Raw genomic sequence first — 26,812 nt, 5'->3', positions numbered from 1 at the left:
TCTTTTCCAGGTACATACAGACAGGCAACAGTCAAAATACTTCTAAACCCTACTGATTCAACAGAAGGAGTTTCCCAAGCCTTTTTTTAGGAAAGGAAGTTTTCCAAGCCTTGAATCACTAACATTGGTCTGACTCCTAAACCAAGAACTTTGGAAAATGAAACATAAGATAGCACTAAGGACTAGATCCCAAGCAACACCTACCTACCTAGCATACCGTGTGTGGCCTCAAGATGCTCTCTAAAGTCCCAGTCACCACAGAAGGAAATGCAGTGCCTAATTCTGCACTGCACAAATTCTCCAAAATTTTAAACACTTTTCATTTGCAGCATTTACTAACAGCTGAAGGCAGGAAAGGTTAAGAGACTGATAATTAGTCCCGGTTTGTAATTACAAACAATTAGTTTTGCACCAGCCCCTCGTTACTGTGTTCTCAGGCCACAGAATAACTGACTGTGGTACATCTCCTGAATTCTGCAAGCTGGGTGTGTCCACAACAGCAGCACACACTTTGATAATCCGTACTATACACAAAGAGCTAAATTCTGTCTAAACAGCCATAAATCACTGTAAAAGAAATGGCTCAGCCAGGATGTCATCTTAGCTAGTCTAAAACCTTTTGCATTTAAAGAAAATAATATTTATAAAAATTACCTCTCTTCTCTACAAACACACAATTTCCTAAACAGCAACGCTCAGTCTTCCCCATTACAACCTCTTTAAGAAACTCACAGGACAGATGACAACATGTTGCTGACTTTCATGCTGTTTAGGCCCAGCTTATTCAAGGAAACTTACTTCGTCCTGCAATGCTTGTCAAGTTCAAGCCTTGAAATCCATTCCAGGTAACATTTAACCACAAGCTTCTGGCCTATACACAGAAACTATGGCAGGAAATTTTATGGTCTGTGTTATTCAGGAGGTCAAAAGGGATTATCACAATGTTCCTTTTTAGCCATTGTACCTATAAGCCTTGGCATATAAGCCACCCTGGAAAGCCATTCTCAGACAACTGTTTTAAATTGGACTCTGAGCAGTCCTTGAACTCTACTTCAGGAGAAAGCAGCATTGTGAAGATAACGGTTTTACAGCTTTCAGTCCTCCTAGCAAAAATAGTGCTTGCTTTGTGTACCTTGCCCTGTTTCACACACTAAGCAGACGCCCTCTATCCAACCCTTACCACTCTCTGCAAGCCATTCCACAAACACACCAGAGCTGAAGAAGTAGTAGTCTGTCCTATAACCTGAAACTTCAAATAAGTAAAATAATTTTCCTGAAAAAAACAAGACAAAACAAAAAAACAAACCAACTTTGATGTAATTGGGATAACCTGGATGGAGTGGGAATTCCCCAGCCATGAAGACATTTTCCACAGCCAGATAGCCTTGGATAAAGTAAGCAAAATTTTCCTACCGTTTCATTCATTCAGAAGTGCTAAAGACAGTGGGTCAACAGTGGATCAACTCCTTGAATACCTCTTTCTGTCACCAGATGCATAATTTGGGGGTCCCAGAATGGGAGCAGGTACCAGAAACTCTGGATTACCCATTCTTAAGCATGTTCAGCCATGAAAGCGAGCTAACCTGTGACTTGGCTTTCCTTTGCACAGAGCAGGAATATTTGCTAAGTGGATTAGCATATACCTTTTCCGGAATCCACCACAAGGTTGTACTTCCTTCCTTCCTGTAATTTGTTTTATTTAGCCTTTTCTCTTTTAACCACCAGTAGCCTGACAAACAGGGAACGACACACAGGACCATAAAACTGGCCACTGACATGAAGGTCACTCTTAATCTTTGACATAGTGTGGCTCACACACAGAAGATGAAGCTACCACAGTTTTGTGCCTAACCACTTCACAGCTGAGCTGCACTATATGCCTTCCTACTTCAAGGGAACTGTGAAGACAAACATTTGCACCCTCTGAGGTCACATAGCAAGGCTCAGGTGACAACTGGTCACAAGAAACAGTAATTTTGTCACCTGCAGACACCCACACATTCTTATGTGATCCGCTTCAACCAACTAGGAACCTGTCCCTAGCACCCAACCAAGCATGACCTAGAACACAAAACTCATTCTAAAGCTGTAATGTTAGAAGAGCTACTTACACAGTCACTTCACTGTCTCTGCAATTCATTCTGGTTTGTTTTAAAAAAACAGTAAATACAACCAAACAAAAAAGCAATTGCGTGTTCCCTCTGAAGTGTACTGGTATTGCTGGGACAACACGCATCATAGCTGGACGTTTTTCTCCACCAGAGTGGCCTACGCAGTCAATTGCGCATCCACTGACTGTTCCAGCACATCACTCTCTTTGGGGGGTTGCACACATTCAGAGGGGAAAGAAACTGCATTCAACGTCTCCCTTGCACGTCAGAGAAGCCAGCAGCTGCAGAGCTGTGCACGCCAAGTGCGGGACGTGGCTTCTGCACCACAGTAAACATCAGCCTCTTCAACCAAGTCATTACTTTGGTCCTTGGAGAAGTTATTCACACATATATCCAAGTCCTTGGCCCACAGGTATGGCTGCTGACATAGCCAAGGACAGATCAACACCTCTGATAGCAGGACTAAATGGGACCTCGTAAGATCTGCTGATCCCTTGCATCACCCCAAATAAACATCAGGATGTGCTGGAAGGAGCACAATTTAGCGAACAAGACGACATAATTCTGAGTCCTTGTCCTAGTTTCACCACTCATTCGCTGTACTTTCTCTGGTACAGATACAATCTCTGTCTTAATATTCAAGTGTCATCTCCGTTATCTTCTAGCCTACCTGTACAGTCTGGGGATGGGATTTGTGAAGCAGTGAAGCACCAGATCATATTAAGCACTGGCACCTCCTCAGAAACGCTGGCCAACAAGGGACTGGGGAAAGACTCGAGATCTTTTTAATCCCACTTCCATGGCGATCAGGAGCATTAAAGCAAAATAATGGTGGGTCAGGGGCTTTGAACTTTCTTTTTTTAATCTTACCTTAATTTTACAGGAATACTATTTTAGAGGTAGCTGGTAACATTGCTCTCAAGCAGCTTGAGTATCTGCCAGAATTTGGTTGCAGCAACTTCATAGAGATATGGGTACACTCGTGTCTCTATTTCTTCCTTTTTGTGCCACTTCGGACAGAAACCTGTCTTGAACATGAGCTAGAAATTAATCACCCACAGAGAAATCACAGAGTAGCAAAGCATGGTAGACCTACCCAGGGGCTTTTGATACTCACTTAGCCTAGAGCATATTTGGGACTGCAAATAAACTCCTCTCAGCTTGGGTCTTCAATGCCAGTACAGAAGCTGGTGACTCCAACCTCTCCTGAGGACCGTAACAGGGAAGGCAGAGAGGCTGATGGTTAATGTATGTCTTGCTGTTAGACCTAACACATGGAATATGGCCTCATTTACCCAGAACTATCACATACCTGACTGTTTGGCTGCTCAAGGCTGACCAACCAGTTAGGAAGATATATGGCAGCACTAGATGAATTCTTTTCATTTTATCTTCACCATGGTGAAGAAGATGGAGTTACCTATATTGGAGGTGACTACAAAGGAAAGTGAAGAAAAAATAGCAAATTCTATATTACATCATAGGAACAAAACCCCAGCCTCAATATGGATGAGCTCCACACTGAGCTGGGAGTCTGAAAAACAACTCCTTTAAAAAAATATATTTTAAAAAGGGCCAGAGGGGATGCTGTGTACAGCAGAGGAAACCCTTGTGTCTAGACAAATTCAGTCATCCTACTTTAAAAGTGCAGGCCAGCTCCTGGTTTAACCTGGAGTGTCACATGTCACTACAAAACTCTGGAAGTGTTAGCTCTGCAGATATGCCAAACATATAAACTGTTTTCAGTGAAGTCAGTATTTTTCCACATCTACTATTGTAACACTGCTGGCAGGCTGGGAGTAGCAAGTCCTCCCTATCTCCCTCCTCTCTGAGAGCACCTCTCTGTTTAAGCACCGGCTAACTCGGATCATCATGCACAATTCCCCTTGGAAACTGGACAAAGGGGGGGGGGGAGAGCCACTGGCATTGTAAGCAACAAACCACAGAAGGAGATGGACTATCGTGCAGAAGGGAAGTAGCAGGGGGAAAGAGGTGACTAATGAATAGAAGGGGGTGCGTAAAATCCTACTTGGATTGCCTCTCTGGGGAACAGCTGTTTCCTTATAAACATCTTGCTAGCTGTCCAAACAAGAAGTTCAGACACAGAACAATAAAGGAGAGCACCCGGGTAGAAGCATTCAAGGCATGGGCTCATTCACTACCCTGCCAATTGCTCCAAGTGGCAGAATTCAAAAGCCAGGGAAACATTAGCCATACGTTTAACCCTGCATGTGCTGGTGTTACAGCCAATGACCTGCAGAAACACATCCTTCTTGATCTGTGGTGAAGTCCTTCCTAGCTCTCCTTTTCCTCTGCCATTTCTGACACAACAGCAGAGCATGTTACTTGACAAAGGAATAGAGGAAATATTCTCATCAGGGAAAGGAGAAACAGCCGCAGAGCCAAGAAATGAAAAACCTGAACATGGCAGCCCTGAAGGCCTAGAAAAGTTCTACCACTGCCCTGGCATCAGCAACTTGGAAGTAGAAGGATTTGCACCAGAAAAAGTAAAAAGAGTCTTTTTATTAATCCTGAGCACAAAACAGCCTACACTAGCAGAAGCATTTCTATGCCAATACAACTGTGTCCACACAGGACTCTTGCCAGCACTGCAAGGTAGCTGCAGACAGGGAAAGGAATAGTAGTGCAAGCGTGCCAGTGAACATTCCTGGGGCAGGCTGGCCATGGAAGGGAACTACATGCACTGCACAACAGCAAGCAGAGATTGTGCACTGTGTTTGTCTGTTCCTTGATGCTTCTGGGGATCAAATGCACACATGCCTGGTCACAAACATATCCTATAAACCCTGACTCCAAAATGACACACAACCGTTAAAGGAGTGCAATCAGATCACGCGCACATCTCCAGGAAAGGAGGGGTCGCTTTGCAAGGAAGGCAATGCACAGGATAGTAGGACACAATAACTGACAATAAGGGGACCCTATGTCCTGAGCCTATAGTTCAGTTATCTACACCTTCATGTCCACCTCTGACTGACCTATCTTGACTTTTATACATTCTATTCAATGCAAACTACACTTAACCTGGGAAATTAAATGCCTCCTACTCAAAACAAACCGTAGAAACAAGAAGGTGGTAAGCACAATGACACCCTCATAGTCAGAAACAACAACAAGCAATTCCACATTTTAGAAATAGTCCACAAGTTCACAGGAAAGACCTGATGCAGTAAGATTTATTTTACCTTTTTATTTCTTTAGGGCCATTTTGTTGTAGTCGTGCACAAAAAGCCAGGAAAAAAGACACGCTAGCAAGGGCTGCTCAAGAATAAACATTCAGTCATTACAAGGGAAGAGTACAAGTTCTGCTGATCAAAATCCCTCTGAGCCTAAAGAAAGGCAGCTGGCTTCTTGCATCAAAGTCCAAACCAATCAGGGACTCCACCTCGTCTGGGGTCACCTTTCTGCCTCTGCTTCTCTCTCTCCATATATTTATTCTTGAAGTCATCAAAAGAGCGAGTTTCTGTGTCTTGTTCTTTCTCTGGAAATAGGTTGGGAAACTGAAAGGTTTGTCCTTGGCCCTGAAGAGAAAACAAATGGTCAGAGAGACATTCCAGCCTTTCTGCAGCAGCTATGATGCATATACTTACAATGAAAGACCACATTGAAGTTTCAGCTAGTGCAAAATGGTACCTCTTAACTTCCCAAGATCTCTTTCCACCCCTCTCCCCAAGACAGATATATAACCTCCCACACCCCCCCAAAAGCTAACATTCAGCCTCTCATCTTTTGTGTGCTAATTAAGGCACTGACATCTTTGTTTTACAGATGAATGGTCAGGAGATGGGACACCTCTTCAAAGACTTTGAACCAGCTCAGAGATATTGTATGAGTCACATGCTAAAAGCAAGATGAGCAAAGTAAGTGATTTTGCTAAAGTAACACCACCAGGGAAATACATGGTGGAGCAGGCATTCATTATGTTAACACTCAAGATATGAGTAGTGGTTATAGCTGTTTAGATCTCAGGTAAGAGTAAGAGAGAACAGTCCTAGCAGCTGTTATTGTAGGGTGTAATGTGGGAATACGGAATAACAGATATTAGTGGTCTCTTAACAACAGGAATAAAGACTGTAGTGTAAAACAATTACAGTGGGAACAATCTGTCTCATACATTACTAATGAGATTAAAGTGATTACATTTGCATCAGTCATTCTGCCTAACAGACAAGTCATTTTAGTGAAACATCATCATCAGATCTATGTCTCCCACTTGGAAAATAAACATTTGCTTGGTCTCTGGTTTTTATCTAACAGCAGGAAAACATTATTCTGTGGAAATGTTGTATCCCATTAACATTACCTACTTAACTCACGTGTGGTGTTTGCACTAAGCACAACTTCATTAAACCCAACAATATTAGCCCTTCCATTCTGTATGGGACTTTGCATAATAAAACTCTTAACTGATAGCTCATAACTCTAAAATTACTCTCCAAAATACTTACAAACATTACCATACATTAACTTCTTTGGCAGAATGCCACATACAGAAATCTCAACAAAAGCATTTAATTGCTTCAGGTGAAAACAGTTGGGTCGCTTTGGTTTTTTTTCAGATCAGCCATTCTTTACATTTGTGCAATAAATATAATCAAACAAGAGGCCCAGTTACGAAATGGTTCCACAAAGGACATGAAAGCAACCTTCCACAACACAGCTACCTATACTACATTTTGGGATCAGAAATGTGACATAATTAAATCAAAAAAAACCCCATCACCATGTCCCTGACCCAGGTGAATGTGTGCTATGTTTCATTTAGCCATATACACTCAACCTGGTAATTTACAGGTGTGAAAGAATTTAAACCTCAAGCATACACTTTGGAAAGAAAAAGCATGACTTATCCCAGTTGAGCTTATCCAGACTAGAATCTAGGAAATATCAACTCATACCCAGCAATGCTCCAGTTGTTTTTGTAGTGCATATTTCTTGGGGGTTTCCTAAAAGCCTGACCATACTACAAAAACAAGGGAGCTGCTGTGTACATTGCTCTTTCCTTGATTCTAGCCTGGATAAGATCAACTGGAACAAATCAAGGTTTACCTTTCCACAGTGTATACTCTGGGTTTTCAACTCTTTTGTACCTTTAAATTACCAACAGGTATGCTTATAATAGCTGTTCTATGACAATTAAAGCATAGCTCCATTTTGAGGCACAGAAACTGGCCTTATCAATGTCCTTGAACAATCCCAAAGCTGCAGCCTACTGAAACTCTTCCTGTAGTAGGATCAGCAGCAAGCACCCTTGAGGCCAAGCGCTGCCCGGGATTTTAGCACACTGAACCATTTGGAAAAGAATTTGTTCATATTACAAAAAATTACTGTGTTTTAACTGCACCGTGGGTGAGTCGCTCAGGCCCCTGGTACCTATAGAACAGATAGGGCCGATTCTAAGGACTCATCTGCCCTGGAGAGGAAGCCATTTTAGTTAAACAAGTCAGAAAACAGTTCAGGCTAACATGGTAGGCATACCACCTACACTGAAAATTTGAGAACTATTTATATTGGTAACAGTGTAGTAAGGGACTGTTCTTGTTATGCAGCACTTCCATTCTGGTATGCTTCCAGGACCAATGCACTTCCCTTATTGGAGAATGAAGGAAAGCTGTCCCTAAAGCATACTAACAACATCCATGGTAATTCACTAAGCATTGCAAAACAGTTATTATTTTAAACGGAGGGGAAAAAAAAAAAACCAAAAAAGGTATGCACAGAGGCTGTAGCAAAACCAGACAAACCTTTCAGCTGTTTATCAAAGTGCTCACAGTTCCCATTTCAAGGCTGGTGAAAGTCAAATATTGAGCTGAAAATGTCAATCTGTATCTGGAGTCTTTTAATAAATCAAAATCAGCACAGACAAGTTGGCTCTTTCTAGCTCTTGTTTTGTGAAGAAATTCTGATTTTGGCTGGCAGCCAGACACAATTTGAAACAGCCAAGACATTACACCCTGAGAACTGAAGGTTGATAAATCTTAAGTAACAATACTATGCAGTAATACTGCACTGTAAGACCTTGGAGTGATGAAAGCTGTATGAAAAATAGCTGTTGTGCATGCTCGGTAGCTAGTTTTCAGAAAAAGCCTGTATCTTGGGTATTTCAAAATTTCAAAAATACCAAAAGGCATCAACTTACATAAAGGATTGTGAGTCTGTCCAGGCATATTTACATTCAGTGCATCTTCCACACAATGCCAGAGGCTACTTAGGTTCAAGCTCCTATGCCACTTTCTCAAAAAAACCCCTACCAAAGGAACGGAGGGATCGTCACTCCTTTATGCAGTGCTGCTTTTTCTTATGCTTTTTATTTGTAAAACGTTTCCCTTCTATACAGCAACCATTTGACAACCATATGATAAATGCGTCCTCAGAATGAAATCGTAAATGAAATAAAGCAAACAACTAAATTTCTACCAAGTTCATCAGGGTTTTATCTGGTTTACAAACTGCTACAACATGAAATGTTGGCATATTCAACCAGAAAGCAAAATTTTGGCTTCTTCATAAGCCTTTCATTTGTTCACTGTTTTACCTTTTGCAATCCATTTAACCAAGGTCATCCTCTTAATTACTGAATTACTGAAGTTCACATAAGCTGAAATAAGCTCTAAAAAGGCTAGGGCTTGGTCCTCCTTTAGAACTTCTGCCAGCATAATTAACTTAGAAGCACGGAGAAAGGGGTAGAAAATAAGAACACCTTCCTACCTGATGTAACTGTGCTAAAAGAAAATCCTCTAAAAAAGACAGACACCGGCAAAAAAGTAATTTTGCTCAGATAATTTAGTCTGTCTTGGAAGTGGATACTGCACTGCCAGCAAAAGAACTTTTTCATCAATGTGAGGTGATGCACTGATACTCTGTAATTTGTTAGGATAAACTCTACCACCACATGCCCTTATATCTAAGTGAGCCCTTACAATATTAAAAAAAAAGAAGAAAAAACCAAAACATGTCAGAGAGGTGGTACTGAAACACATGAAAAATAAAAGCAACATGATGATTTTATGAAGTGCTATTCTCAATTTAGGGTCTTCCCAGAGACCTTCCTTTTTTCCTACAAATTCTAAGGTTATGTACAAGCGAGATGTGTGGTCCAGTGTTTAGATAACAGAAATGGGAGCTATTAAACTTCTACTCCTGCACAACTCTAATTCTCGCTTCAGCATTACCCAAATCTTAAACTGATTTATATGCCAGGCTTTATAAAGACTCATTTGTTAAATGCTAACATCCTTAGATAAAAAGTGACTTTAGCATCAAACAGGTATTTTTCCCTTGGATTTCAAGCCTTTGCGTTAGAAAGGGTGAAAACACACCTTGTTCTCCGAGTCTGTAGAAGGAGTTATCACATCGAGTGGTACAAATTGCCTCCATTCATTTTAATGAGAGGTTAAGTGACCATAATTAGGCCTATGAAGTCAAGTGTTAGCCCTTCCACCGCTGAGCCTCATGTCAGAAAATTTCTGGAAGGATTATCAGGCACAAACTCACTTATACTTCTCTGACCTTTGCGTCCCTTGGAAAGTTTAGGAATGGAAGGTCAGCACAGATATTATTGTGTAGGAATGACGCAGCAAACACTGATCATGTAAACAACTGTGAGATCTTCTGATTATTTAGATAATTGAAGCACTTACTACTGTCCTTCAGAATTAGGAGAAAAGTGATGTTTATAGTATCGTTAACTAAAAAAAAAGTTGGACTCCCAACAGCACGGGATTCAGTCCAGCAGTAGCAGCAAATGCAGCTAAGTTTAATAATCCACTGCATTTGAACGATTCTCCTACTGTTGCAGTGGTAACATCTGATGCTAAAACGTATGGCAAAACAGCACAGAAAGCAACTTCATAAATCCTCACAGGAATGACACAGCATACGGAGCACCCAAGTTTCCTCTGAATTCACTACATGTCATAAGAAAACTGCTGTCACATCTGATGTGCAAATGAGTTAATTGCTATGACTGTACTGGACACTCTAAATGGGGTTTGAGGAGAAAGCATTTGCAAAAATGTTCCCACCAGTGCCATCATTCATACAGCTAAATAGGTGTTAGTCCCAATGTTGACAAGGTCAGACTCCTTTTTACAGCCATCTCCATCAGATTTCTCAAAACAGGTTTAATTAAAAATAGGTCTGGATTCCAGAGGCTTGTCTACAGTTGTGCTCCCACGGGTGCTAACACCTGTTGAGCTAAACCAGTGAGAATATTGAAGGAGGAGGAGGGGATGTTGTTTTTTTTTAATTTCCCTGATGTTGATGCAACTGTAAAGTTTCCCACTGGCTTTTTTTTTTTTTTTAATAACAGTAGAATAATTATAACTGTATTGGAGTAAGGAGAAAGGTTGCTGTATTACATTCATTTTATCTACTCTGCAAAGATATATAGCTTTGTTTTTAATTAAAAAAATAGAACAGTGTAAAAAAAGTAGCATTTGATACCCAGGGCCATAAGTCTCTAACTTAAACCCTCCTCACCACATTCCAAAAGGGGAAAAAAGGCAGTCAGGCTCTGGAATGGCAAGATATTGTTGATCCACAGCCTTCTATGATTTGAGGTGTTTTTTTAGTGTGAAAATATTATGCTTGGACAGATCATGTATTTGTCCAGTTACAGCCTGAGAATAAAGTAAACAGCTCTGAATCTCCAAGAAATAGTATTTGGAAAAGAAAGGACAACAATTCTTACATGTGGAACAGCTGGGGCACTAATCTGACACCTAAGGGTATGTTGACTATGACTTCATACACTTTCCACCTCTGAGACACTTTCAGTAAGTTAATGGACATGTATGTTGCGCTGGGACACATAAGGTGATGTTTTATGAAGCAGGGAAGCGTAACTGGTCACGTGAATATACTCAATTTCATTCAGGTAAACCACACCACAGCCGCTACCAAGTCATGCTGAAAAGAACAATACTTCCACCTAGTGGGCAACAGAAAGATCAACCCAAGACCTTCCAAAAACACATCCTTATTTTTCCAGTCATAAGCAGTTTTAACTTGAAACTGGATTAATGAGAGAAAACACAGCTGGTAAAAATGGTGGGAAAGCCCAGCTACTCTGACTCAGGGCAGATGCAAACTAATTCTCATGAAAATAAGGATTTTACAGTGGTTACCAAAGACTTTTCTAAATTAGGCAGATATTAACAATGGACTGCATGGGGCCTGTTACGGCCTGAATCACACCATGCATGAGAATGAAGGCAAAGCCTTCAGTTTCAGAAATGACACTGGGTTTCTGGCCTCACCCACTGTTTAAAGCTGGTGTGAACACAGAACTGGGAGCTCATTGTCTGAGACACCACAGCTAGTGATGAAAAGCAAAGAACAAAAGGAAAAAGAGAAAGGAAGGGGGTGGGAGGGGGAAGGACAGACAAACCTAAATGTTAAAGGAATTAACAGACATGAACAACAATAGAAAAAAAGAGAGCAAAGAGACCAGGAATGAGGTGAGGGGAAAATACACAGACAAAGCTTCACCGACAAGAGTTCAGTAAATGGTCAGGATTCCGTCACCTGAGATGAAATACAACATCAAAAAGTGGTCCCCTGATCCTGTTAATGGGACAGACAGAAAACAATGGCATTCTTTAAAAAATTATGGTGGTACTATAGTATAAGGCAATGCGGTAAGGGACACTTGCTGTCTCATGTACCAAGAGTAGTCCTCAGCCACAGTGCAGCAGGGCTCTGTGCCTTGCCCAGCAAACAAAATGAGAGTCTGGAGGAATTACCACAGTTACTGCTGTGCAACTGCCTCCAGTACCAAGCTAGTCTGGATAATTCCCCACGCCACCACAGAGCTACCCTTAAGGTAATAGCAATTATTCTAGGTTCAGAAGTTTGACGTGAAATAAATGCACAAAGGCAGTGCGTTAAATGAGTGGCTTGCTCTACAGAGCAGCAGCATTTTGCTTCCCACTCCTTCCCCCTGAGTATCTATGGGTTGCAGGCTACCTCCTTCTCAACTCAGCAGACAAACAAAACTAGACTACATTAAATACAGTGAAATAAAACTGGAGAACTGACCACAGTTTGCTAAAGATCCATGTCTGCTTCAATCTTGGGAAATGAGTTTCTAAAAGCAAAGAAGTCACTAGCAAGAGGCCATGACAAAGTGCCTCCAATTACCTACTAAGGAACAACACTCAGAGAAAGCAACTTGTAAGATACATCACTCCTGGCATTCAATTCCTCAGCTGTGTTCTTAATTAATTGTTCATACCTGATCTCTCGCAGACAAAAACCTAGAACAGACAATCCAGGAGGGAGAATTTGCCCACCAAAGCAGAGACTCCTCCTTGAAAAAGGAAGGTGTTTTTTAGCCATTGTAATGCAAAATCCTCACAGAGATGAGGTTGCCTTTACCTTCAGGACAGTAAATCAATGTTAGTCATCTAAATACAACTCTGTTACTTCCTATTAACATTGTACTTTAGACTGTTCTTTTAAAGGTAAGGGCTGTTTAGAAAAACACACTCTCCTCATTTTTCTTTCCACTCCCCTTCCCAGAAGGGTCTTAGAGAAAAACATCTAAGCATATTTAAACTTTGAAAAATTAAAAAAAAACATCAGATTTCCCATTGTCTGTGCCTCTTTAGTTTGACCCCAAGTCCATACAAAGTCTTATGCAGTCTTTAAGATCACACAGTGTTCCCCCCACACTGAATCCTTGTCCCAGGATGGAGTAACACTGAGGGTGTCTTGCCAACAGTAATTTTGAGCTTATGGTTTTACAACCATAAATAGCATTCCTTTAATGTAATTTTGGTATGTGAAGGGGTTTTCTGTCACTGGTTGCATTTCTTTTTTACATAGGTAAGCCCAAGAGAAGTCTAAACTATAATATGCTCCTGTTATGAAAGAAACTCCTAAGAACATGAAGATCCTTTTCCACTGGGCAACCAACATACGTTTCAGAACCCGGTTTAGCCACAAAGCACGCTTGTTAGACATGACTAAAAGCTCTCCAAGGAATATGCCTTAGTCTTCTCTGAAATCCAAAGCTTTAATAAGAAGTTCCCTACTCTTACAATATATTCTTTCACTTACTGGACATTTCAGCAATCAACCACACAAGTCATGAACCTTCCAGCACACAGAGTACAGGGTCAGCATGAAACTCACTGGCAGAGCAGCACCATATGACATCAGACCATAACTTACATACAGACCTCAAACAAATATGGGACTTGAAAACTAACCGTTTGTTTGAATTTCATTTTTGACTGAGTCATTTAAATCTCTCTACATTCTGGAATGTATTAAAGAAAATATCATTATTAGAGTATTGGCAGAAATACTCAGCCAACCGGACAATTCACTGAACATTATTTCTAGCTTGGCTGGTTAACAGTCCCCTCCTCTTTCCCCACAAGCATCCATGTTAACTCACCAGCTGTACATAGGCGACCTTGTAATCTGGCTTCTTCACTCTCTGATTCTTGTGATTCCTCTTGTTGTTTGCACCTGCAAAAATGAAGAGTCCCACTTTTTACTTCCCAGGACTTCAAGTTTCCCAAAGCAAGGCCAACCTGAAGAGGGGAGTTCACTAGTTCTGATTTATTGTTAAGAAGAATACTCTTTCTCCAGTACCAGCACAGCATCACAATTACTAAAATGTACTGAAATTGGTAGACACTACTCTCCTCATTTACAAGTAGGGAACAGAGGCATCACCAGCCTCAGGCTGCTGACAGCCTTTGTGCTTTCACGTCACACATAAAAGTTTGCAAAGAAGCAAGGAGATAAGTCTCCTGAGTAGGGGGCCAGGAGTGATAAACTGTCCTCCCAACATCAACAGCTTCAGGAAGACAAGGAGGAAATGACCATTAAACAGCTTCAACTTTTCAATTTTTACTATCCAGCTAATGAGCTGGATCTATTGTTTATACAAGAGGAAATTACACTCCACATCCAAAAAACCCAAAGCACCTCAACCTTCTGCAAGTATGCTGGTCACAGCTGAGTGGGAAGTTCAATTTGTTCCCTGCATGTTAGGCAGACATTAAAGCTTTAAAATTATTAGACATTCTAACCCCCTTTCCTCTTTTACCCCAGAATATATACATTCTACTATCACTTCCATTAGCAGTGGGGGACAAAATGGTTCTAAGGACAAGCATGAATGTTTTTCAGTGCTGCTTGGAACTGCATGTGTTCGGTATTTAAGACTTTATTTAATTCTGGTTTTCACATAAGCATATGACAGATGATCTTTCCTTCTTCTTCTATGTTCTGAGTTTTACAACCTTATTTTGAAGATTTTTCTGTCATTCTCCATTTTTCACTATTGCAGCTCTTTTTTCCTATCCCTTTTTTAAAATCAACCCTATTCTTACCATTGTAAACACATCAATCAATTCCTTTGCTAGAGTCACTGCATGAAAAAATAAAACCCCAGCCATCAAAGATGTCCTCACCAAGTCACTCTCCATTTGATTAATGCACTGCCTGGTGATCAAAAAAGTAAATAACATGAAAATTATATTCCTGGCTTTGCACTGCATCCAAACTGCAGTCAGAGCAGCTCTAGGGAAGGAAGCATTCAAATGTAAAGGTGACATTATATAAACTTAGCTTATTTCAGTTAAAGATAGGTCTCTCTGCTCCAAGTCAGAGTTCAGCATAACTTAAACTAGGAACATTTTTTCTTTTTCTATTGGGTTGGTTTTATGTTGGGTTTTTGGTGGTCTTGGGTTTTGGGGTTTTTTTTGTAGGAGTGGCACAGGGGAGAAACACCATCAGTGGAAGCATACAAGTCTGTAGCAGAAATGTGGTAACGACAGGTGATGAAAAATTGAAAGTCTGTCAAGATGTTTTACTGCTATTACCTACTGGTCTAATAGAATACTTTTCTTTGCTCTGCAAACTTTGCCTTTTGTTAGACCACATCACCTCCTCTGTGTGCATGCCAGGTAATGTCAACTCACATATTTTTTTTAAAAAAGGCTATGGCTGAAATTAAGTTTAATTACTAATTTTATTAAAACACATGAAGCAGTTCCTTCTGAAGTGAGACACCCACAGGTCTTCAAAGAGAAATAGTACTAACTACAAAAGCATAGCGCACAAGCTAGATAACTGTCAAGAAGACAAGGCTTTTTAAATTCAGATTTTTCTTCTTAAAACTAAACTTATGTCATAATCTAATCAAAGCATTCAAATATGAAGTGGTGCATATTCATTTGAAGGGACAAATAAACAACTGAGCTGATAGATGTCACCAGCTAAGCACCTGGAACCAAAGTTTGTTGAAATCTAATGGGCCTTCTGATAGGAAAAGTCTATTCTGGCTGTGCAGGGATGGTATGTTCACCCCTTTGGATTACTCAACTGCACTTACCATACTGTATCCTGGTCCTCACAGCAGCTACTGGCACATTGTATATTTTTTCAAGGTAATTTTTGATATCCACTTTTGTCATTCTAGGCAATGCAAAAACATTTTGGTTAAAGAAAGAAGGAAAAGTATAAACATTTAAATAAAATAAAACAGAGCCAGAGTATTTATAAACTGGTTGATACTCTGGAGTAAGTACGTCTTCTCCTTTTAACCAAGGTAGCTTTACTGCACAAAAGCATAAACTCAACATAGATCACGCACTGCTACAGCAATTCATTATCCATAAACTGTAATAATGACAAATATTCTATCTTCTGTAGCCTCAACAGTCAAAACGCCAGATATACTGTGTATTCAGCAAGAGTGGATAGGCCTTCTCACTGCCCGAGCTGAGAACCCTTTCCAATCTTCTGAAGAGCAGTTTCTAATCTTTTCAGGACCTGCCACAGGCTTGTGGGCTTTAGCATGTGCAACCAGACTGGTCAGGTTGAAAGAGCCCTGACAAATACCCGGACATCACCTTGTTTCCTCTGGATCGTTTTCATAAGCACTTCCTTCTTCCGAAGGCCAACCCTGGGAAAGCTGAGCCTCACTAACACTCAGAAAGAGGAGTCAAACAAAGCTCATACTTAAATTAGTGCCCTCGCAGCCCTCTAAAGGGTCTCCCTGATGCAGAAGCCCTATCCCCCAGCCCAAAGGGTGCTATCCGGCACTTCGCCTTCCCACCCCTCAGCTAACAAGGCAAACTGCAGCCCAGAAGAAGGCGACAAGAGGCAGTGTGCCGGGACCTGTGGCACTGGGTGTGTGCTCTAGAAGCGGCGGGGGTCCCTCTGCACCTCCGCGGCGGCGCTGGGCCCTTTCCGCGGCAGGCCCAGACCCGCGACGGCTCCCGCTGCGGGGTGGTAAGCAATGCCGTGCCCCGTCCCCCGCCGTCCCCGCACTCACTCCATGGAGACGCGGAACTGGACGGTGTCCTCGGGCTGCGGCACGCCGGGCCGCACCGCCAGCATGAAGAAGTTAGGCCGGAAGATCCGCAGCTGCGGGCCGCCCAGCTGGAACAGCGGGTACCTGCGGGGAGACGCCGCCGCTGACTGACCGACCGAGTGAGTGAGTGACTGACTGACCGACCGACCGACTAACTCACTGACCGACCGACCGACCCAGTGAGTGAGTGAGTGAGTGATTGATTGATTGACTGATCGATCGATCGATCGACCGACCGACCGACCGGCCGACCCCCCCACACCGCCGCCCACGAGCCCGCCCGACCTCCCCCCCGCCGCGGCCCGGCCCGGCCCGGCCCGCTCACACGGCCTTCTTGGCGCCCGTCGCCATGGCCGAGGCCCGGCCCGGAAGCAGCGCGGCGCGAGAGCGGCTCCCGGCGGGGCAGCGACGGCAGCTCTCGCCCCCTGCTGGAGCGGAGGAGCGCCACGGGGCAGGGCGGGGGCTGTGAGGGAGGCCGGCGGGCTCCGACCCCCTCACCCTGGCGGCCCCCTCTCCTCACAGCTGCCCCCACAACCCGCCCGCGGCTCGGCCGGCCCCTGGGCCCACTCGGGGGGACGACACACACAGCCTTAGATGGGGGAAGGGTTCCCCAGAGGATCCACGAGGCTTGGGGAGGCAGGGGGAAGCGCCTGCAAAACGGCACCTGCTTTGCAGCGCTCAACGCGGTCTTTTCCTCATGGTTAGAGGAGGGAGGCAACTCTTCTCCTCTACGTCGCTCTGGTGACACGCCAGGAGGGGTGCTGCGTCCAGCTCGGGGGTCCCCAGCACAGGACAGACATGGGCCTGTTAGAGCGGGTCCAGAGGAGGGCCACAGAAATGGTGGGAGGGGTGGGACACCTGCCCTGTGAGGAAAGGCAGAGGGAGCTGGGGTTGTTCAGCCTGAAGAAGAGAAGGCTCCGGGGAGACCTTATTGTGGCCTTTCAATATATAGAGGGGGCTTATAAGAAAGACAGAGAGAGACTTTTTACCAAGGCCTGCGATGACAGGACAAGGGGCGACAGTTTTAAACTGAAAGAGGGTAGGTTTAGATTGGATATAAGGGAGAAACTTTTTACCGTGAGGGTGGTGGGACACTGGACCGGGTTGCCCAGAGAAGCTGTGGATGCCCCGTCGCACTGGAAGTGTTCAAGGTCTGGTTGGACAGGGCTTTGAGCAACCTCATCTAGTGATAGATGTCCCTGCCTACGGCACGGGGGTTGGACTAGATGATCTTTGAAGGTCCCTTCCCACCTAAATGACTCTCACAAATCTATGATGCCACAGCATGTGCTGACAGAGAGCCAGAGCGTGAACGTAGGCACCAGAAACAGCCAGAAGTTTGGAAACACAGCAGAGAACCACCATCCCTGGTGGACTTCCCTCCAACAGGGCGTTTCAAGGGTTGGCAGAGACAAAAGGCCCTACAGCTCACATCCCAAATTTGTGTTTTGACATCTACACTGAATTAACCAAGTAATTCACACTTTAGTATTGGGCTTTAGTATTATATGTAGGTTAACTGCCTCAATAAATATTGTAATGTAGTATTTGAATAAATCATTCTCTGTATTGCACTGTGACTTGTCTGCATTTAAGAAATGCTGTGTGCTGAAAACTACCACTTCTATGGATTTGTTCCTTTGTTCCTGATACTACGATTCCCTTCATCACTCAAACTTTTAAGTCAATTTTAACTGCATTTGGCATCCAGATTATGAGCTTGGCCAGAACAGTCAGCTTTTGTTATCTGCCTGGATAGCAGCTGTAAAACAGGCCCCCAGTCTTGGGTCTTTGTTGATGATACTGAGCCTCATTCCTAGTTGTAGAGCTGGATCAAACAGTAGTAAGAAAGAATTTGGACCAACTCCCAAATCCTTGCAAAATGGGATGCTATTAAATAAAGTAGAAAACACCATTCCAGAGGGCTGTCATTGGAGTAGGTACTGGTCATGCTTTATTTACAAAATCCAAAGATTTGTACACAGCAATCTACAGGACAGCATAGGGCTGGTGTCAGAACGATAAAGGACATGCTCAGCAGGAATTGAAGATGCCAGCAAGGAGTCATCTCAGTTCCACAGGGAACCTCCTTCCTTTTGACTGAGGAAGCCGCCAGACCCCTCCAGAAAGAAAAAGAAGAAAAGCAGCAGCAATAGCCAACCCAGACTGATGTTGCAATTTTTGTTATCGTTGAGGCGTGGGAACACAAGTGATTCATGAAGGAAGAAAGAGGAGACCAGCAGGGTTTCGGCATGCCACTAAGGGCCATCTTGCCTCGTTCTTTACTTCCAGCGCCCGCCAACCTTGCCCTTGGCTCCTGCCTTCTTGCTGCTACAATACAAAAGGAAAGAAAAACATGTCAGCACAATGGAAGCGGTGGGGCTCTGTGACCACTGCGCGTTTCTGGTGCCTAGATTATGTTTGAGCTGCTTTCATTTCTCACATGTTGGGCACACCTGCCATAGAGCACATCCTGAGAAAAATATTGTCAATATTGTGGAAGGAGATTCCTCCTCAGGCTCTTAGTGAAAGGCCAGGATGTGCATGCCTGAAAGAGGTGGACCTTTCCAGCTTTCTGCATTATCAGGACAGAAGTCCAGGTGGTCCTAAATCTAAATGACAGGCCTATCCAGCCGCAGACTAGATGTTTCCTGAATTCAAATCTGCTATGATCTGGATTTTAGGATTTAGAGCTGTTTCTGGACAAAATTTCCTCATTATCAGGGAGCTCTGGTCAAATTCCCCAGATGCTCTAGTCATCTAGTAGTGGAGGCAAAAAGCTGAGCAATAATTTAAATACCACTAATAACTGCTTTGCTCTAGCAAAGCCAGAGTGGCTTCTTCCTTATATCACAAGAGCAAGAGACTCCAAAACAGTCCAAACAACTTTTTAGGCCTCCCCTCATATCAGCATCCTCATCTTGCTCGTGCTGTGTGTGTGAGCAGTCCAGCTACACTCCCCACGCAAAACACCTGAGGCAAACTCTCTCCAAATAGTATCTTCTTGCACACAGAAGGGCAATCCTACATGCAAGCCACTTACCTTCTGACTGAGAAGCACGCACGCCTGGAGTCAGAGAGGGGCCAGGTGTGAAGTTAGTCGAGTTAGATTCTGCACTGGCTCCCATAGGCAGCACCTTGGCTTTGGGGGCTTGGCACACCACCAAACCTTTCCATCTCACACATACGGTGATGAGGCTGCTTCTTGAACCAAAGCACATGCAAACTGGGGGCAGCTGTTTGACATAGCAGATCATGGGGTTGGGGGCCAAGCACAAGGTGATGGGGCCTTGCTATCAACAGAGGGGCCTTCTTCAGAACCATTGATTCCTCCAGGGAGCAGAAAAAAATGTGGACGACGCATGTGGGGAGATTTTTGTGGTGCTGCCCCATGGATTGGTTCAAGAGCGCTAGCCATATTTACAGAAGGATGTAGCACAGTGACACAGACGTACACATAGTGGATACTTTACCTTTTGACCAAGTAAGACTTGGTCTATTTGAAAAATTGACCTATATGAGAGAGAGCGCAAAGCGTTTTCTGCTTATCTTAAGTTCATCTCAGTGTCCCTTTTGCCAGCCTTTCCGCAGGTTCAAAACCCAGTATAGAAACTGCATAGCTCCTCAAACGAAGGCAGAGTCCTTTTATCTCCACAAGCGCCTGTGAGGTTTGATGTTATGCCTAACCTTTAGAGTGTGCTTAAGGAGACTTAATAAAGTCTGAAGCAAAAGGATCATTTGATCCTTGTATAACACATTAGCGGGCATTGCTTTGGAATGATACAGTCTAGTGTGCATAGAAATTTAAGTACACAGAAATCTCATGAGCTGTGGGCCTCTCAGTGCAACCTTTTCAAATGATGTCCTGAGAGAGTATCATGTCTTTTGGGGGACCAAGCATGCAGTAATGGTACAGCCTGTTGTGGGTGGTGTGGTGGTGCCCCCCAGAAGAGCAGCAACACCCAGACAAACCATGGCATCCTTCTGCAGCTGCACATTCTGCTGAGATTTATCAGCCTACAGCTCTGTACAGAAAATACCACGGGAAGGTCAAGCCTTATGTTTGGCATCTACAGACAACTGAGCCCCCAGTGTTACATTCATCTGATAAAGTAGGGTGGCTTGGGGAAGTGGGAAGGCAGTGTCTGGTCACTCCTGTCATCCAAAGACATCACCAAAGACCACCACTTCATTCCTGGCATGGCTTTGCTAAGATACAGAAGCACAGTGAAGAACAAATCCCACCACTTCATTCCTGGCATGGTTTTGCTAAGATACAGAAGCACAGTGAAGATCAAATCCCACCACTGGAGAGCTCTCCTCCCTTACTTCCCTGCAGTTCCTTCCCTGTGTCTGTTAGTTTTCTACATGCCCTGGCCCCCAGGCTTTGTCTAGCCCTGGTCTGTCATAAGTTCACTGTAAACACCTAGAACAGTTAAGGATGTAAGACTCAAAAAAATCTAATTAAAAAGAAGTCTTGTGGGAAGGCAAGTGGGAGAGAGATGATAAGTGAAAAGAACTCACAACAGTAATTGCATGATGTTAGTCTTCTTACACACCATTCCTTATAATCTTAGCAACCACTTGTTTACCCTTCGTAAACAATGGTTGTATTCCCTCAAGTATTCAAAGCACCTCAGTCAGGTGTTTGAAAACCCCAGCAATAAACAGATGGAAATTTTGCAGACATGGTGTGAAGAAACATGATTTTTTCTTGTTAGCTGTTACATTCACTTCAGTTTCCCATTCATTTTCTCAGTGTGAGGCAGGATGGGAGTTGCCCTTCCATCTCTAGCCTCATTTCATTGCAATAAGAAAATGCTGGTGTTGAGGCTGAAGTGACTATTTTGAACACTGAGAAGATATCCCCAAGCCAGGAGCTAGGAAGGGGATATAGGTACTTACTGCTTCTGAGCCTGATCGATCCGGTTCCTGAGGGTGACAATCTGCAAACAACATACATGACCAGGGTTTTTAGTGATAAACCTTGTTCCCTCACAGAGGGGGGAGTTTTATCTGCTGAAGTGCTGGAAAGAGGTGCCTATGGTAGGGGTTAATACTTCCTTTGAAATAAAAGCTCACCTTTGCTTTAATGACAGAAATGTTACTCCTTGGCAATAAATCTGCAAGCCAATTTCACATGTCAAGGGAAAGAAGAGCTAGAATTTTATAGCCCTTATTAGAAGAATTCCTATGTATACAAATTAATCTCCTACAAACTCACATGTGAAACTGCAGGCAAGTGAACCAGAATGAGTGTCACCCTGGCTAGCTGGAAAGCTCTTGGATGGCTCCATCACCTGTATGTGTCAACCTCACCTTCTCACTCTTCCCCCTACTCCTACACATTAGGAAGTGTGTAAGCTCAAAGAGCTTCAGTGGTCTTTGGATGGGAACCTCAAGAATGGAAGATTCTGCTGGAGTACCTTTGCTGGCTGGCAGAGCAGGAGGTGAGGAGCTTGCAGCAGTCACCACCTTCCCAGCCACTCACCTAATAAGAGAAGATGACTTTTAAAGGGGCTGAAGAAGAAAATATTCAAGGAGAGCTTCAGCAGCCACAGAGGAAAAGGTTGAAGTGGGGGCTCTGAAGACCTTCAAGCTACTAGAGAGTCTGTCTTACAAGATGGAGTGTCTCTTTGTTTATCCATGGGTAAACTGCATATTTCAACCTGATGCATGGGAAAGCAAACACCTACCTTGCATAGGATGAACACCTTATGGCCTGACTTAACACCTCAGTCCTGGCCCATAGCCGTGGACTTGCTACTGAAATCCTAGGACTCTTCCGGCTCAGGTACTGGAAAAGCCCACAAGAGCTAGGGTGTGATAGAGAGCCCTCTTTTGCCCCTTCACCTTCTCATTTGTAACCAAGTCAGGGTTCTACCTAGTTTTGCTGGCGTGGAAAAATGCACTTGCCAAGACATATGCTTTGAATTACACCAAAAGCAGAGGCGAAGTCCTCCACTGGCTGTGCAGGTCCAAGAACTGATGACCCAACATTTGAATATTTAAAGCAGGACTTGACATTCCCCGCATGCAAAACAAGAAAAACAAAACTCATACATTCAGGTTGGCCCAACAACCGGTATTTCCTGGCTCTTGTCTTTCCATGGCAAACAGAAGCAAAATAAGAGACTGAAACGTTAGCGGGAACAGGACAACACAAGAAAGGAAAGATCAGCAAATCACCTGCTTTTGTACTTACTCATGGAAGTTTTAATATCTGCCACAGCAGTTCAAATTATTTTTTGCAACAGAGTATTTTTCCCAAGAGTGGAGGAGAATCAGCTGTCTTCAGTTTGACCCAAGGACTTAAGACTTACCTTCAATGATAACCTTGTGATAGTGACTATAACACTCACTTTCCAATGAAGCACCAGAGCAACAGACATTAGAGCTAAAGAAGAGCTCCGCTCTTGTGTGTCCCAGTTCCTTCCTTTTTCTCTCCCTTGCATCCTTGCTTGTGTCTCCTTCATTCCCTTTGCTGTTTGTACTTACCTTTCTCCTCACTTTTTTCCTGCTATCATCTTCCCTTTGTTCTTCTACTTTTCTTCTCCCATCTCAGCTGTGCATTTTCCTTCTACTTTGCTCATTCTTTGTACTTTCTCTCCTTGCTTTTCATCAGCAGCCACCCATCCTTTGTTTATGCAGAGGTTTTGTTACCGTAGCATATACGTCTCCCCTGGCACTGCCTTAATTCCTGTTTTTCCACACCCAGTTGACCTGTTATCCTTAAGCTAGCCCTCTCCAGTATTTTGGATGTGGGTAAGGACATGCCACAAGGTGGAGAATCTTTCCAAACCCCATACCATTGGTTTTTGTGAAGTTCGACCTATTACACATGCATCCCTAAGCTTCTGTATGTATCCCAGGTGCATCAGGGTGACTCACATACGCAATGCTAGAGTTTTGGATAGGGAATTATTTTCAAGATGGTCTGAGTGGGTTGCATGCTCAGGTCTTTAGCCACATCCCTGTTGGACCCCAACTCTTTTCCTAAATTACCACTTCATCTCTTTGCAAAGAATGGAAAGGGAGAGAAAAAGGAAGTGAAGGGAGAGACACAAGATCCAGTTTTCTCTTTTCTCTCTGCAGTTGGAGCCAAGTGCCAGTTTCTGTCTGGCACCTGGCCTCTGACCATGCAGCAGGCTCATGCATTTGGTAGCCTTTGCTTCTGCTGTTATACAGGCAAGTTCATTGTACTTACAACTTGGAAAGCTCCTGCACCCTGCAACGCAGTGTTAAAATCTAAGAGAGATTGAGATAGTTACATTGGTGTTGCTCATTCCCTGTCAGGATGTGTCTGTGTGATTGGGAATTAAAAGGAGAGCGAGAAGGAGAGAGATCCAGTAGGATTTCTCAGCCACTGAAACCTGACGTAGATGAGTGCAGCCCTGTCCTGTGACTGAAGGAAACATATCCACTTTCTGTTACCATATGACACTTCAGCCAGACGCTCCTGTCTGGAGACAGTTTTCAGTGACCCCAGAGAGCTCAGTCCACAGGGAATCTGTCTCGGATGGGAATAACCTTACAACATTCAAGTGTAAAATCAAACATGGATTTAGAAATATTACTTTGCAATGGAGATGAGTGAATTGAGAATTATGGCATTTTCAGGCCACAGTTACCTATAGATAAATAAGAATGAACAAGATGTGTTTGAGCAGAGGGTGGAGAGTCCATTTTCCATTGGGATTGCCTTTCCATGGGGCGCTGAAAACCTTGAGAGCAGTCTATTCAATTTCAGCCTAAAATATGAAATCCAGTCCAAGTATGTATGTTAGGGGAATGCAGTTCCAGGTGTCTTGCTGCTTAAATATTGCAAAAGGGCATTGGAGACCCAAATGACATCACCACATGGCTTTTGCCAGAGGAGTCACAGAGATTTTTACATATTGGACCCGGTGCCGTTAGCAAAATGGCTTCTCAACTCACCTCGTATTTTTTCCTCTTGATCTGCTCTGTAAAGTCATACTTTTCAGTCTCCAGCTGGTATAACCAGTCCCACAGCTCCTTAGCCTTGTCCCTGTGTGTTTATGGGGAAAGCAAAATGGGAGAAACACACCACATCATATATTTTCTATGATTTTCACATCACTAGCAATAAGGCTTTTTATGTTTTATTTAATGCAGTTCACACATCTTCCTGCAAACCCTTTCCGTTCTCTGAAAGCTACTGACCATTTTAAAGGTCACATTTTTCTCACCTTCTCACTTGAGAACCTTTAAGACTTGCACTCTTGCATGTGTCACACACTAACGTATTTCCTACAGATTTGTTTTTCCCCCTAACTCTTAATGAAGGATTCCAGGGGAATCAGATGAGAAGGAAGGAGGACTGTGAAGGCCACCCAGGCAAGCAGAGCAGCTGCCATTGTGGAATCTCATCTGTTTCAGGGCTGAGGTGAGCCAACCTCATCTTTCAATCATGTGTAAACTGCAACATGTGGAGTCCAGACGATCATCTGATGACTGCTCTGCACCCAAGCCTCCAGCCTCGGTGGAGATCCAAACTCGTACCTTAGCAGCTCTAACTCACCCCTGGGAATGCTACAGATACCAATCTCTAGGCTTGTTCAACTAATGTCAGAGCTGGGTTTAAAGTTTGTACCTAGTCCTGTAAATGACTAATCCTAATTAGCAGGAGAGGCTAATGGAGCTATGCCAGGAGCATGGCTAGATGGCTACCAAACGATTTCAACAATTCTCCCCATCCCTATTTCCCCTCCATTCTCCAGATCAAGGAAGGGCACAACTTAACATCGTCCCGTGATGAATTTCAAGGAAGGCCCTCTCCTCTACCTCATTTTTTTACCAGCAAAGATTCCAGGAGAGTAAGACCAAATTTCAGTGGATTACATCCAGTAAGTTAGCATAAGCATGTTACCTCAGCTTATCTTCATTAAGGTGGTCGATGTTCAAGGGCTTGCGCCTCTCTGCCAGGACCTTCTTCTTTGTCTCTCTAGCTGTTTGCTTCTTTCCTCTCTTCTGATCAGCCTATTTTCAGAACATTAATTAACATTAGACTGCAGAAATTCAGGCTGAATTAAATTATTTCAGAGCATATAAGACAAGCCGCTAGGGATCCAGAAGAAGAAAAGTTGAGCTGTTTTCTCAACTTGTAATAAACACTGTTCCCAGTCAACGCCGTGGTTTAACATTTAATATTTCATCCACCAATCCATGCTTTTTACCTTAGCCAGATAGCTGCTGTATGTGGCACCCATGGAGGACAGAGCTTTCTTCTTCTTGAGATCATCCTCAGCTTTTCTCTTGGCATCTTCTTCCTCTCTCCTTGCCTTTTCCTCCTGTGGAGTGCAACACACAGAAGCAAGTTACTCTAGGGGAGACTGACAGCTTCGCCAACAGTCAGTGTCACTGCAGGGAATGTGATCAGATAAGCATGTTGATGAGAATTGGCAACTCCTGTTTCCTGCCCTTGCTTTAAGAGGGTGGTCACTTCTTCACACTGAAAGGCAGAACCTGTAGTTTTTTTCTGTCTCTAGAGATCTCCTCCAATTGATGCTGAGACAAGGAAAGAGTTGCAAAGACACTTACTGCAAGCCTTGCCTGACGCTCCTTCTCCTTCTCAGCCCGGATTCTCTGTTGCTCTGCTCTTTCAGCTCTGCGCTTCTCCTGCAAGAAGCAGTGGCAGAGGCATTGAGTCATTATTGTGGCTTTATCTACCTCCAGTATTACGCCCTACTAGCAAGAGCTTTGGTTCATAGAGAGTGAGCTACCTACTCCCTTGCCAGAACGTGCAGAAGGGTCTCATGCAATTCTCAGGTGTAAAACAAGAGGCTGAGAGAGGGGACAGATGTGGGGAGAAGCCATTTGGTGGTGAATGAGCCGTCGCTTCTGTACATGGCAATACAGCTTTCTGCCAAAGTCTGACAGTGGACTAATGGATTCAAATTCCCATCTACAGAGGATCTCTCAATCTAGTACAGGGAAATGGCAGTATAAGGACTCACAATCCTCTCCTTGAGGGCAACCAGCTCTTCCTCTTCCTTTCTCCTGGCTTCAAAGTGGCTGTCAATCAAGGCCTGCAGTTCAATCAGGTCTTTGTTCTGCCTTTTCTTTTGGATGTCCTAGAAAAGCAGGCAAATGCATTAAGTAAGCCCATATTGCTCTAGGAATGTGCCCTGGACATTCCCAGCACCCTGCCTACACAGAGAAACAAAAGCAGAAAATGTCTGCAGGTATCTGTAGAAATCTATGGCATAAGCTTAAATGGCTGTTGATGCAGGACAGAGACAGTCAGAGATTCATCCAGGTGACAGTCAGGAGCCCAGAAGGGAACAGAATCCACATCTCCCATTCCCCTACACCACAT

The 26,812-nt window shown here is 43.5% G+C and overlaps 2 protein-coding genes and 1 long non-coding RNA gene across 12 annotated transcripts in view; all 3 read right to left on the bottom strand.

Moving 5' to 3' along the window:
• Window positions 1-2,268: 2,268 nt before the first annotated feature.
• On the bottom strand, window positions 2,269-3,557 carry LOC138689455 (uncharacterized). The gene is made up of 3 exons (XR_011328285.1): window positions 3,424-3,557; window positions 3,229-3,317; window positions 2,269-3,135 (listed from the first exon to the last, which is right to left on the bottom strand). It is a non-coding gene; the product is annotated as an uncharacterized lncRNA (long non-coding RNA).
• Window positions 3,558-5,307: 1,750 nt separating this feature from the next.
• Window positions 5,308-16,918, bottom strand: MRPL23 (mitochondrial ribosomal protein L23). 3 transcript variants are annotated; one of them, XM_069803641.1, is made up of 6 exons: window positions 16,799-16,917; window positions 16,435-16,557; window positions 15,490-15,572; window positions 13,540-13,613; window positions 12,370-12,444; window positions 5,308-5,653 (listed from the first exon to the last, which is right to left on the bottom strand). In XM_069803641.1, exons 1-6 carry the CDS (start codon window positions 16,822-16,824, stop codon window positions 5,489-5,491), a joined length of 546 nt encoding a protein of 181 aa, XP_069659742.1. In that variant the 5' UTR covers window positions 16,825-16,917; the 3' UTR covers window positions 5,308-5,488. The 3 variants fall into 3 exon arrangements, with proteins under 3 accessions (XP_069659742.1, XP_069659743.1, XP_069659744.1); XM_069803643.1 differs by lacking the exon at window positions 5,308-5,653 and adding an exon at window positions 11,664-11,699 and having other exon boundaries at window positions 16,799-16,918; XM_069803642.1 differs by lacking the exon at window positions 12,370-12,444 and having other exon boundaries at window positions 16,799-16,916.
• Window positions 16,919-18,404: 1,486 nt separating this feature from the next.
• Window positions 18,405-26,812, bottom strand: part of TNNT3 (troponin T3, fast skeletal type) — a 32,020-nt gene continuing 23,612 nt past the window's right edge. For 6 of the 8 annotated variants that reach the window (XM_069803632.1, XM_069803636.1, XM_069803634.1 and 3 more), the window contains 7 exons: window positions 26,451-26,567; window positions 26,035-26,112; window positions 25,671-25,784; window positions 25,364-25,473; window positions 24,412-24,502; window positions 21,379-21,419; window positions 18,405-18,804 (listed from right to left, as the gene is read on the bottom strand). In XM_069803632.1, the coding sequence (XP_069659733.1) occupies window positions 18,756-18,804; window positions 21,379-21,419; window positions 24,412-24,502; window positions 25,364-25,473; window positions 25,671-25,784; window positions 26,035-26,112; window positions 26,451-26,567 (600 nt within the window). In that variant the 3' untranslated portion in view covers window positions 18,405-18,755. Of the gene's footprint in view, window positions 18,805-21,378; window positions 21,420-23,680; window positions 23,722-24,411; window positions 24,503-25,363; window positions 25,474-25,670; window positions 25,785-26,034; window positions 26,113-26,450; window positions 26,568-26,812 lie in introns of all 8 variants that reach the window. The other 2 variants (XM_069803633.1, XM_069803638.1) reach the window with 1 other exon arrangement.

The sequence above is a fragment of the Haliaeetus albicilla genome, chromosome 16 (genome assembly GCF_947461875.1).
Source record: "Haliaeetus albicilla chromosome 16, bHalAlb1.1, whole genome shotgun sequence".
Lineage (NCBI taxonomy): Eukaryota > Metazoa > Chordata > Aves > Accipitriformes > Accipitridae > Haliaeetus > Haliaeetus albicilla.
The sequence above is the reverse complement of the archived record's forward strand: the minus strand, read 5'-3'. Positions and strand labels throughout refer to the sequence as shown.